The 13,525-nt window shown below is 42.9% G+C and overlaps 1 protein-coding gene and 1 pseudogene across 1 annotated transcript; one reads left to right on the top strand and one right to left on the bottom strand.

The window, feature by feature from the left end:
- The first annotated feature begins 25 nt into the window (after nt 1-25).
- LOC129845987 (actin, alpha skeletal muscle-like) lies at nt 26-10,590 on the top strand (annotated as a pseudogene).
- A 362-nt stretch (nt 10,591-10,952) lies between these two features.
- Nucleotides 10,953-13,094, bottom strand: si:dkey-30j10.5 (uncharacterized). The gene is made up of 2 exons (XM_055913972.1): nt 12,847-13,094; nt 10,953-12,294 (listed from the first exon to the last, which is right to left on the bottom strand). The coding sequence occupies exon 2, from the start codon at nt 12,269-12,271 to the stop codon at nt 11,384-11,386; it is 888 nt and encodes a 295-aa protein (XP_055769947.1). The 5' UTR covers nt 12,272-12,294; nt 12,847-13,094; the 3' UTR covers nt 10,953-11,383.
- Nucleotides 13,095-13,525: the final 431 nt, after the last annotated feature.

Raw genomic sequence — 13,525 nt, 5'->3', positions numbered from 1 at the left:
TATCCATGCGGACAGGAGGAGCGAAATGGACCAAGTCAACGAGCTGGCTATCCTGATGATGGAGTTGGAGTTGGGAGCGCAGATGGGAGAGGCTTTGGATCGCGGGAGATGTAAAATACAGTGCTATTTTTTTCATATGACAATCTGACTTCAAATGCGCTGTTTCGTATTGTAGGCCTAGTAGGTCTATGCGACAGACAGACAGTTTGGGGCGTCTGATGCTGTTGTCTATTACAATGTTAGACCTCTTTGCTCTTTGCAAATTGATTGATTCTCTTTCCCTCCCATTATAGATTACTTCCTAAGCAACCTTCATACATCTGTCATCCAACAACTGAGAAGAGAAGGATTCAAATCAGGGAAAAAACTATAATGATTGTATCTCATCAGAATTACCTTGACTAACAACTATTTATGTTCATCAATAAAATATTAAAGTCACAAACCACATTCCCCATCAAACAGCCAATCTGGGCCTCCTGAGTGGCGCAGTGCTAGCTGTGCCACTAGAGATTCTGGGTTTGCGACCGGGAGACCCATGGGGCAGCGCACAATTGGCCCAGCGTCGTCCGGGTTATGGGAGGGTTTAGCCGGCAGGGATATCCTTGTCTCATCACGCACTAGCAACTCCTGTGGCGGGCCGGGCGCAGCGCACACTGACACGGTGGCCAGGTGTACGGTGTTTCCTCCGACACATTGGTGCGGCTGGCTTCCGGGTTGGATGGGCATTGTGTCAAGAAGCAGTGCGGCTTGGTTGGGTTGTGTTTCGGAGGACGCATGGCTCTCGACCTTCGCCTCTCCCTGAGTCCTTATATTGAGTTAATTTGCAAAGATTAAAATCCCATAATCTGACATCCTGTTTCTCTCTGCAGACTGATGTATCAGCATTAAAATGTGAAATGTGTTCATTTCATCACAAAACTGGTCAGCATCTACAGAACAGACGGAAAGGGTTTCATTGTACAATACAGTAGATACATGGTAATATAACCGTCCATCCACAACTATGAGTGTTGTCAGTCCATCAGCAAAAGAGATGCTGGAAAAAGAAAAGCAACAGTTCTGGTTAGGAGTTACAGCAAGAGAGAATGTTCCTCTCCTTCATTTACACTCAGACACACTGGACGGGCTGGAAAACCAGACTTGTTCTTAAAGGAAAATGTGTGCATAAGAAGAGCCTGAGATCAAAGTCAATATTCAGACCACTAGGGGTCAATGTTTTTAGATAATCTAATCTATCTCATCACCTGTTCATGTGGGAAAGCCTATGTAGGACAAACGAAAAGACAATTAAAACAACGCATAGCTGAACACCACAGCTCAATCAGGTGTAAGAACACTGACAATCCAGTAGCAGCTCAATCAGGTGTCAGAACATTGACTATCCAGTAGCAGCTCAATCAGGTGTCAGAACATTGACTATCCAGTAGCAGCTCAATCAGGTGTCAGAACATTGACTATCCAGTAGCAGCTCAATCAGGTGTCAGAACATTGACTATCCAGTAGCAGCTCAATCAGGTGTCAGAACATTGACTATTCAGTAGCAGCTCAATCAGGTGTTAGAACACTGACTATCCAGTAGCAGCTCAATCAGGTGTCAGAACATTGACTATCCAGTAGCAGCCCAATCAGGTGTCAGAACGTTGACTATCCAGTAGCAGCTCAATCAGGTGTCAGAACACTGACTATCCAGTAGCAGCTCAATCAGGTGTCAGAACATTGACTATTCAGTAGCAGCTCAATCAGGTGTTAGAACACTGACTATCCAGTAGCAGCTCAATCAGGTGTTAGAACACTGACTATCCAGTAGCAGCTCAATCAGGTGTCAGAACATTGACTATTCAGTAGCAGCTCAATCAGGTGTTAGAACACTGACTATTCAGTAGCAGCTCAATCAGGTGTTAGAACACTGACTATCCAGTAGCAGCTCAATCAGGTGTTAGAACATTGACTATCCAGTAGCAGCTCAATCAGGTGTTAGAACACTGACTATTCAGTAGCAGCTCAATCAGGTGTAAGAACACTGACTATCCAGTAGCAGCTCAATCAGGTGTTAGAACACTGACTATCCAGTAGCAGCTCAATCAGGTGTTAGAACACTGACTATCCAGTAGCAGCTCAATCAGGTGTTAGAACACTGACTATCCAGTAGCAGCTCAATCAGGTGTTAGAACACTGACTATCCAGTAGCAGCTCAATCAGGTGTTAGAACACTGACTATTCAGTAGCAGCTCAATCAGGTGTAAGAACACTGACTATCCAGTAGCAGCTCAATCAGGTGTTAGAACACTGACTATCCAGTAACAGCTCAATCAGGTGTTAGAACACTGACTATCCAGTAGCAGCTCAATCAGGTGTTAGAACACTGACTATCCAGTAGCAGCTCAATCAGGTGTTAGAACACTGACTATCCAGTAGCAGCTCAATCAGGTGTTAGAACACTGACTATCCAGTAGCAGCTCAATCAGGTGTTAGAACACTGACTATTCAGTAGCAGCTCAATCAGATGTTAGAACACTGACTATCCAGTAGCAGCTCAATCAGGTGTTAGAACACTGACTATCCAGTAGCAGCTCAATCAGGTGTTAGAACACTGACTATCCAGTAGCAGCTCAATCAGGTGTTAGAACACTGACTATTCAGTAGCAGCTCAATCAGGTGTTAGAACACTGACTATTCAGTAGCAGCTCAATCAGGTGTTAGAACACTGACTATCCAGTAGCAGCTCAATCAGGTGTTAGAACACTGACTATCCAGTAGCAGCTCAATCAGGTGTTAGAACACTGACTATCCAGTAGCAGCTCAATCAGGTGTTAGAACACTGACTATCCAGTAGCAGCTCAATCAGGTGACAGAACACTGACTATCCAGTAGCAGCTCAATCAGGTGTTAGAACACTGACTATCCAGTAGCAGCTCAATCAGGTGACAGAACACTGACTATCCAGTAGCAGCTCAATCAGGTGTTAGAACACTGACTATCCAGTAGCAGCTCAATCAGGTGTTAGAACACTAACTATCCAGTAGCAGCTCAATCAGGTGTAAGAACACTGACTATCCAGTAGCAGCTCAATCAGGTGTAAGAACACTGACTATCCAGTAGCAGCTCAATCAGGTGTAAGAACACTGACTATCCAGTAGCAGCTCAATCAGGTGTAAGAACACTGACTATCCAGTAGCAGCTCAATCAGGTGTAAGAACACTGACTATCCAGTAACAGCTCAATCAGGTGTAAGAACACTGACTATCCAGTAGCAGCTCAATCAGGTGTTAGAACACTGACTATCCAGTAGCAGCTCAATCAGGTGTTAGAACATTGACTATCCAGTAGCAGCTCAATCAGGTGTCAGAACATTGACTATCCAGTAGCAGCTCAATCAGGTGTCAGAACACTGACTATTCAGTAGCAGCTCAATCAGGTGTCAGAACATTGACTATTCAGTAGCAGCTCAATCAGGTGTCAGAACATTGACTATTCAGTAGCAGCTCAATCAGGTGTTAGAACACTGACTATTCAGTAGCAGCTCAATCAGGTTTCAGAACATTGACTATTCAGTAGCAGCTCAATCAGGTGTTAGAACACTGACTATTCAGTAGCAGCTCAATCAGGTGTTAGAACACTGACTATTCAGTAGCAGCTCAATCAGGTGTCAGAACATTGACTATCCAGTAGCAGCTCAATCAGGTGTCAGAACATTGACTATTCAGTAGCAGCTCAATCAGGTGTTAGAACACTGACTATTCAGTAGCAGCTCAATCAGGTGTCAGAACATTGACTATTCAGTAGCAGCTCAATCAGGTGTTAGAACACTGACTATTCAGTAGCAGCTCAATCAGGTGTTAGAACACTGACTATTCAGTAGCAGCTCAATCAGGTGTCAGAACATTGACTATTCAGTAGCAGCACAATCAGGTGTTAGAACACTGACTATTCAGTAGCAGCTCAATCAGGTGTTAGAACACTGACTATTCAGTAGCAGCTCAATCAGGTGTTAGAACACTGACTATTCAGTAGCAGCTCAATCAGGTGTCAGAACATTGACTATTCAGTAGCAGCTCAATCAGGTGTTAGAACACTGACTATTCAGTAGCAGCTCAATCAGGTGTTAGAACACTGACTATTCAGTAGCAGCTCAATCAGGTGTCAGAACATTGACTATTCAGTAGCAGCTCAATCAGGTGTTAGAACACTGACTATTCAGTAGCAGCTCAATCAGGTGTAAGAACATTGACTATTCAGTAGCAGCTCAATCAGGTGTTAGAACACTGACTATTCAGTAGCAGCTCAATCAGGTGTTAGAACACTGACTATCCAGTAGCAGCTCAATCAGGTGTAAGAACATTGACTATTCAGTAGCAGCTCAATCAGGTGTTAGAACACTGACTATTCAGTAGCAGCTCAATCAGGTGTTAGAACACTGACTATCCAGTAGCAGCTCAATCAGGTGTTAGAACACTGACTATTCAGTAGCAGCTCAATCAGGTGTTAGAACACTGACTATCCAGTAGCAGCTCAATCAGGTGTTAGAACACTGACTATTCAGTAGCAGCTCAATCAGGTGTAAGAACATTGACTATTCAGTAGCAGCTCAATCAGTTGTTAGAACACTGACTATTCAGTAGCAGCTCAATCAGGTGTTAGAACACTGACTATCCAGTAGCAGCTCAATCAGGTGTTAGAACACTGACTATCCAGTAGCAGCTCAATCAGGTGTAAGAACATTGACTATTCAGTAGCAGCTCAATCAGGTGTCAGAACACTGACTATCCAGTAGCAGCTCAATCAGGTGTCAGAACACTGACTATCCAGTAGCAGCTCAATCAGGTGTCAGAACACTGACTATCCAGTAGCAGCTCAATCAGGTGTAAGAACACTGACTATCCAGTAGCAGCTCAATCAGGTGTAAGAACACTGACTATCCAGTAGCAGCTCAATCAGGTGACAGAACACTGACTATCCAGTAGCAGCTCAATCAGGTGTAAGAACATTGACTATCCAGTAGCAGCTCAATCAGGTGTAAGAACACTGACTATCCAGTAGCAGCTCAATCAGGTGTAAGAACATTTACTATCCAGTAGCAGCTCAATCAGGTGTAAGAACACTGACTATCCAGTAGCAGCTCAATCAGGTGTAAGAACACTGACTATCCAGTAGCAGCTCAATCAGGTGTAAGAACACTGACTATCCAGTAGCAGCTCAATCAGGTGTAAGAACATTGACTATCCAGTAGCAGCTCAATCAGGTGTAAGAACACTGACTATCCAGTAGCAGCTCAATCAGGTGTCAGAACATTGACTATCCAGTAGCAGCTCAATCAGGTGTAAGAACACTGACTATCCAGTAGCAGCTCAATCAGGTGTTAGAACACTGACTATTCAGTAGCAGCTCAATCAGGTGTCAGAACATTGACTATCCAGTAGCAGCTCAATCAGGTGTAAGAACACTGACTATCCAGTAGCAGCTCAATCAGGTGTTAGAACACTGACTATCCAGTAGCAGCTCAATCAGGTGTTAGAACACTGACTATCCAGTAGCAGCTCAATCAGGTGTTAGAACACTGACTATTCAGTAGCAGCTCAATCAGGTGTTAGAACACTGACTATTCAGTAGCAGCTCAATCAGGTGTTAGAACACTGACTATCCAGTAGCAGCTCAATCAGGTGTTAGAACACTGACTATCCAGTAGCAGCTCAATCAGGTGTTAGAACACTGACTATCCAGTAGCAGCTCAATCAGGTGTTAGAACACTGACTATCCAGTAGCAGCTCAATCAGGTGACAGAACACTGACTATCCAGTAGCAGCTCAATCAGGTGTTAGAACACTGACTATCCAGTAGCAGCTCAATCAGGTGACAGAACACTGACTATCCAGTAGCAGCTCAATCAGGTGTTAGAACACTGACTATCCAGTAGCAGCTCAATCAGGTGTTAGAACACTGACTATCCAGTAGCAGCTCAATCAGGTGACAGAACACTGACTATCCAGTAGCAGCTCAATCAGGTGTAAGAACACTGACTATCCAGTAGCAGCTCAATCAGGTGTAAGAACACTGACTATCCAGTAGCAGCTCAATCAGGTGTAAGAACACTGACTATCCAGTAGCAGCTCAATCAGGTGTAAGAACACTGACTATCCAGTAGCAGCTCAATCAGGTGTAAGAACACTGACTATCCAGTAACAGCTCAATCAGGTGTAAGAACACTGACTATCCAGTAGCAGCTCAATCAGGTGTTAGAACACTGACTATCCAGTAGCAGCTCAATCAGGTGTTAGAACATTGACTATCCAGTAGCAGCTCAATCAGGTGTCAGAACATTGACTATCCAGTAGCAGCTCAATCAGGTGTCAGAACACTGACTATTCAGTAGCAGCTCAATCAGGTGTCAGAACATTGACTATTCAGTAGCAGCTCAATCAGGTGTCAGAACATTGACTATTCAGTAGCAGCTCAATCAGGTGTTAGAACACTGACTATTCAGTAGCAGCTCAATCAGGTGTCAGAACATTGACTATTCAGTAGCAGCTCAATCAGGTGTTAGAACACTGACTATTCAGTAGCAGCTCAATCAGGTGTTAGAACACTGACTATTCAGTAGCAGCTCAATCAGGTGTCAGAACATTGACTATCCAGTAGCAGCTCAATCAGGTGTCAGAACATTGACTATCCAGTAGCAGCTCAATCAGGTGTCAGAACATTGACTATCCAGTAGCAGCTCAATCAGGTGTCAGAACACTGACTATCCAGTAGCAGCTCAATCAGGGGTAAGAACATTGACTATTCAGTAGCAGCTCAATCAGGTGTAAGAACACTGACTATCCAGTAGCAGCTCAATCAGGTGTCAGAACACTGACTATTCAGTAGCAGCTCAATCAGGTGTAAGAACACTGACTATCCAGTAGCAGCTCAATCAGGTGTCAGAACATTGACTATCCAGTAGCAGCTCAATCAGGTGACAGAACACTGACTATTCAGTAGCAGCTCAATCAGGTGTCAGAACATTGACTATTCAGTAGCAGCTCAATCAGGTGTTAGAACACTGACTATTCAGTAGCAGCTCAATCAGGTGTTAGAACACTGACTATTCAGTAGCAGCTCAATCAGGTGTCAGAACATTGACTATTCAGTAGCAGCTCAATCAGGTGTTAGAACACTGACTATTCAGTAGCAGCTCAATCAGGTGTAAGAACATTGACTATTCAGTAGCAGCTCAATCAGGTGTTAGAACACTGACTATTCAGTAGCAGCTCAATCAGGTGTTAGAACACTGACTATCCAGTAGCAGCTCAATCAGGTGTAAGAACATTGACTATTCAGTAGCAGCTCAATCAGGTGTTAGAACACTGACTATTCAGTAGCAGCTCAATCAGGTGTTAGAACACTGACTATCCAGTAGCAGCTCAATCAGGTGTTAGAACACTGACTATTCAGTAGCAGCTCAATCAGGTGTTAGAACACTGACTATCCAGTAGCAGCTCAATCAGGTGTTAGAACACTGACTATTCAGTAGCAGCTCAATCAGGTGTAAGAACATTGACTATTCAGTAGCAGCTCAATCAGGTGTTAGAACACTGACTATTCAGTAGCAGCTCAATCAGGTGTTAGAACACTGACTATCCAGTAGCAGCTCAATCAGGTGTTAGAACACTGACTATCCAGTAGCAGCTCAATCAGGTGTAAGAACATTGACTATTCAGTAGCAGCTCAATCAGGTGTCAGAACACTGACTATCCAGTAGCAGCTCAATCAGGTGTCAGAACACTGACTATCCAGTAGCAGCTCAATCAGGTGTCAGAACACTGACTATCCAGTAGCAGCTCAATCAGGTGTAAGAACACTGACTATCCAGTAGCAGCTCAATCAGGTGTAAGAACACTGACTATCCAGTAGCAGCTCAATCAGGTGACAGAACACTGACTATCCAGTAGCAGCTCAATCAGGTGTAAGAACATTGACTATCCAGTAGCAGCTCAATCAGGTGTAAGAACACTGACTATCCAGTAGCAGCTCAATCAGGTGTAAGAACACTGACTATCCAGTAGCAGCTCAATCAGGTGTAAGAACACTGACTATCCAGTAGCAGCTCAATCAGGTGTAAGAACATTGACTATCCAGTAGCAGCTCAATCAGGTGTAAGAACACTGACTATCCAGTAGCAGCTCAATCAGGTGTCAGAACATTGACTATCCAGTAGCAGCTCAATCAGGTGACAGAACACTGACTTTTCAGTAGCAGCTCAATCAGGTGTCAGAACATTGACTATCCAGTAGCAGCTCAATCAGGTGTAAGAACACTGACTATCCAGTAGCAGCTCAATCAGGTGTCAGAACATTGACTATCCAGTAGCAGCTCAACCAGGTGTAAGAACACTGACTATCCAGTAGCAGCTCAATCAGGTGTCAGAACATTGACTATCCAGTAGCAGCTCAATCAGGTGACAGAACACTGACTATTCAGTAGCAGCTCAATCAGGTGTCAGAACATTGACTATCCAGTAGCAGCTCAATCAGGTGTCAGAACACTGACTATCCAGTAGCAGCTCAATCAGGTGTCAGAACATTGACTATCCAGTAGCAGCTCAATCAGGTGTCAGAACACTGACTATCCAGTAGCAGCTCAATCAGGGGTAAGAACATTGACTATTCAGTAGCAGCTCAATCAGGTGTAAGAACACTGACTATCCAGTAGCAGCTCAATCAGGTGTCAGAACACTGACTATTCAGTAGCAGCTCAATCAGGTGTAAGAACACTGACTATCCAGTAGCAGCTCAATCAGGTGTCAGAACACTGACTATTCAGTAGCAGCTCAATCAGGTGTAAGAACACTGACTATCCAGTAGCAGCTCAATCAGGTGTCAGAACACTGACTATTCAGTAGCAGCTCAATCAGGTGTAAGAACACTGACTATCCAGTAGCAGCTCAATCAGGTGACAGAACACTGACTATCCAGTAGCAGCTCAATCAGGTGTCAGAACATTGACTATCCAGTAGCAGCTCAATCAGGTGACAGAACACTGACTATCCAGTAGCAGCTCAATCAGGTGACAGAACACTGACTATCCAGTAGCAGCTCAATCAGGTGTAAGAACACTGACTATCCAGTAGCAGCTCAATCAGGTGACAGAACACTGACTATCCAGTAGCAGCTCAATCAGGTGACAGAACACTGACTATCCAGTAGCAGCTCAATCAGGTGTCAGAACATTGACTATCCAGTAACAGCTCACTTTGTTGATGCTAACCATCCCATCTCCTCCCTCAAATACACAGGCACTGAGCATGTTGCTCTACCAAGGACAGGAGGTAACATCGAGATCCTACTACTACAAAGGGAGGCTTACTGGATATCCTGTCTAAAAACATTGACCCCTAGTGGTCAGAATTTTGACTTTGATCTCAGCCCCTTCTTATGAACACATTATCCTTTAAGAACAAGTCTTATAAATTGAAATATTATTTTTACAGCTTATTAGCGTACACCTAATATGTTCCCCCTGTTGATGATGTTCATTATATATTAAGGTTGAACCAAAAGATTACATGTAACACAAATTAATATGAAATTATTATGTGAAATTGAATGAAACAATGTATGTTGATGCTAATATGATGTACAATATTCCATTATGTTTCTATATGATAACAATAGCGTAATATATTTAATATGCCATATACTATTTTTTTTAACAGTTTCACTAATTAATTTTGATTAACTTTATCATTATGACACACCCCTCACTACTGTCATTGGTTACACTAATTGCACTGTGTGTCTACATAACCTGGTTCAAGGATTCATGACATACCCTGAGGAAGGCACAGTGATGCCGAAATGTTGGTAAATACACATTAAATTGTTGGGAGATTATACATGGAGTGTGCGACTTTCTTTATTTTGATAGTTTATAGTTTATTGGCCGTTAGTCAGCACCTCCACACAAACTATTATTCTGGGTGTGCACCAGCTCATGTTTTTTTTAATATATATAGTTAGGTCCAACATTATTGCCACTCTTGATAAAGATGAGAAAGTAATACTGTATAAAATAAATACTACAAACACTGACATCTGTAAGGACCTGTACGCCAACAATGTCATATCTGGTGGAACCACCATGTACCCTGGTATCGGTGACCACAGGCAGAAAGAGTTCACAGCCCTGGTCTCCAGTACCATGAAGATCAAGGTAAATGGCTACGACACACACACGTTACTGTAGCGACGTTGTGTTGGTGTGTCTGGCTACGACGTAAAGCAGTTGTGTGTGTGTGCTTCAAAGATTCATTCATTGTAATGATATTCCGGAATTGGACACTTGGGCACTTGCCATTTTCGCTTCTTCTTCTTATAATAACAAAAAAATGAAAACAAGCAACTGTAAAAAAATATATATAATAATTATTCAAAATATATAATTTTCAGACATATGGAACCACCCTCTCATCTCCCCCTGTGTAGATAATTGCTCCCAGTGAGTGTACTCAGTGGCTCCATCTTGGCCGCCCTGTCCACCTTCCTGCAGATGTGGATCAGTAAGGATGAAAACACAGAGGCTGGATCCTCCATCGTCCACAGGAAGTGCTTCTAAACACCATTCCCTCCACCCACGTATCCCATTCTAACCAACAGATGACCCCCACATCCTCCTGAACACACAGTCTGGGGTGAAGTTTCCCCTAGGTACAGATCTAGGATCAGCTTCCCCTTCCCCAATCATAAGTGCAAAACTGACCAAAGATCAGTGTCTAGTGTCAACATCACCCTACTCCTTAACACACCAACCCATGACCTTCCACTCGTGACCTTTGACACCCACCGTCTTAAAAACCCTCTCGTTGGCCACAAATGCAAGTATAAGACGAGTCAACAACATTATTTGGACATGAGTTAATAGAAAAGGATCTTTTAAAAGTGAGAGTTTCACTGGGGAGTTATTAAAAAGGTACAACATTCAGATTTGCAAAGCTTTCTTTATTGATGAGCATACTGGGATTCTCAGTGTTACACAGAAATCATCATTTTACTTTATTTCTATTGCTGTACTAAAGCTTTTCCAAAGTCACATTTGACACAATGAGACATCATACCTTACAACCCCTTGAAATATTCAGAAGGGAAAAAATTATGCTGCTAAAATGTTAGTGAAGTTTAATACCATAATTAAATTGTGAATTAATTGGAAAGAACATTAAAGTCAACCTTTAAACATTTCTAAAGGATTTGTGACTTTATGACATGAAAGCTAACGTTCAGTGTAATTTCATTATTTATTTTTGTCAGAAAGATAATACAACATTTCACAGAACATAGACAGAGAAATTGCCATGCAAAAGCTAACATCTTGCCCATGTTTAGGCTGACTGCCTCTCCACCTCAGGTTTTTACTTGCCATACCAGAGGAAGAAAGGCCTACCGTTGTTGCCAGCATTCAGATTCTTTTCGATGAGAACCAAGCCGGCCTTCTCATAAGGACCATCTGCATTGTGGTTGGGTGTAAAGGTCAAGACCTTGATAGGGGAAGATTCATATTTATTCAACCAGACAAACACTGACTGACCGCATGTTCCCTCGTTGAGGTTAACATTCAATGGGGTGAAACCGCGCTGCTGTAGGCTGAAATCCTGCTCATGGTTGATGGAGACATTCACCCTGGTGAGCCCGCTGCCCTTATCGGTGGATTGGCGATACCAGAGGAAGATCCAGTTTCCTCTAGCATCTCTATTGAGATCTTCATCCATCCGGATGTAGCCCTTGTTGAAAAGGTTAATGTCTTCATCGAATGAGGTGGTGGCAGCAACATCGCAGATGTAGGTCACACTCTCTCTCTTCACCCAGAGGTAGATGAAATCGCCTGCGTTACAGCGGTTCAGATCACATGGTAGCCTTTCCCAGCCGTGTTTGTATTGAGCGGCCTCTGCATTCACATTAGTGGTGAGTAGGAGATCTACAATGGGAATGTCGTACTTAGGGCTTGAACCACTAGAGTACCACAGCTGGATGGTGTCTCCCCCTGCTCCAGAGTTGAGGTCTTCGGGAAGCTCAGTGTACCCTGCACCCCTCGGGCCATCTTTCATTTCCTCAGTGAATGAAATCTGGACTCTGGTGATGGGTTCACCATTGCCCTTTTTGTACCACATGTAAACTCTGGTGTTGGATGAATTGCCTTGGTTGAGGTTGACATCCACCATCTGAAAGCCTTGGTCACGAAGCCGTTTCTCCTTTTCAGAGCTAGTGGAGATTGCAATTTCTGTGATGTATTTAGAAGTCATTTTGTGTAGTTGGAGACGAGTGTCTGTAAAGTAAGAATACATAGTGAGATTGGTCAACACCTCACATGAAGCAAGAAATGACCCACTAAATACACCAAAGTCCAGGACATTTCATTTATACAACATGAAAGAATGAATGGCTAGCTTTACTAAGCATTTGCTCCTGGTGTTCTAAAGGGATACATGGCATGTCAAAATGATGAATTCAAGGATGCACGAAAACGCCCCAAGCAGATACTAAAACATGGCCTTGCCTGAGTCAAATTATTAATTATTCAAATATATGAATTGGTTAACTGAAAAAACAACACTACAAAACATAATCACACAACTCAGGAGTGGTAACAACAGCCTCTAGAGGACTGCATTGGTAATATATTTGTTTCCTCTTCAGCTCTTACATAAATGACGATCTAAATTGAAGACTATGAATCTTTGATCTTCTGAATCAGGTGTTATGGTGCTCGTGGAACAAGTGCAACCCATGTATCCCACCACCACCACCCCGCTCTTTAAAGTAGCCCAGTCATACTCATATACACATAAGAACCCTTAATTGGAAGTCATTTCATTACCAGCGATGTTGTGTTCTTCCTCTGTTCTGGAGTGTCAGACGTCTCTGGGAGAAAGTGTCTTCTCTAGGAGAAAGTGTCTTCTCTGGGAGAAAGTGTCTTCTCTGGGAGAAAGTGTCTTCTCTGGGAGAAAGTGTCTTCTCTAGGAGAAAGTGTCTTCTCTTGGAGAAAGTGTCTTCTCTTGGAGAAAGTGTCTTCTCTAGGAGAAAGTGTCTTCTCTTGGAGAAAGTGTACACATCAGAGAGCTGAGTGTCTCTTTTATACAGTTTGTCCAGTTACGGTGGCAAATTATTAACCTATCAGAGTTCTACAGAATACATATTACTAGGAACTGTATGTTTCCTCCTCCTCAGACCACACCCCTCCTCTAGTCATGTCTCAGCCTCTCCATCCAGTACCCAGTTCATGTCTCCTTTTGACCCTGACCTGAAAGTTGGAATCCATAGAGGTGAAACTGCCACTTCAGTTTGTGATTTACAACAAAGACGTTAATTCAAACATCATTCCACATGATTCCCCACACAATAGAACAGAGTATTCACTAAGATTTGTTTATTTTATTTATATATACATCTTTTTTTAGAGGGTAGATCATATTTCATATTGCAGATAGATTGTGGCTTCTATCAATGTAATTGTAATCATTTCCAATCCCCCATATATATATATATATATATATATA

This window comes from Salvelinus fontinalis, unplaced genomic scaffold (assembly GCF_029448725.1).
Source record: "Salvelinus fontinalis isolate EN_2023a unplaced genomic scaffold, ASM2944872v1 scaffold_0418, whole genome shotgun sequence".
Classification (NCBI taxonomy): Eukaryota; Metazoa; Chordata; class Actinopteri; order Salmoniformes; family Salmonidae; genus Salvelinus; species Salvelinus fontinalis.
Note: the sequence above shows the minus strand (reverse complement) of the source record. Positions and strands in the feature narration are given on the sequence as shown.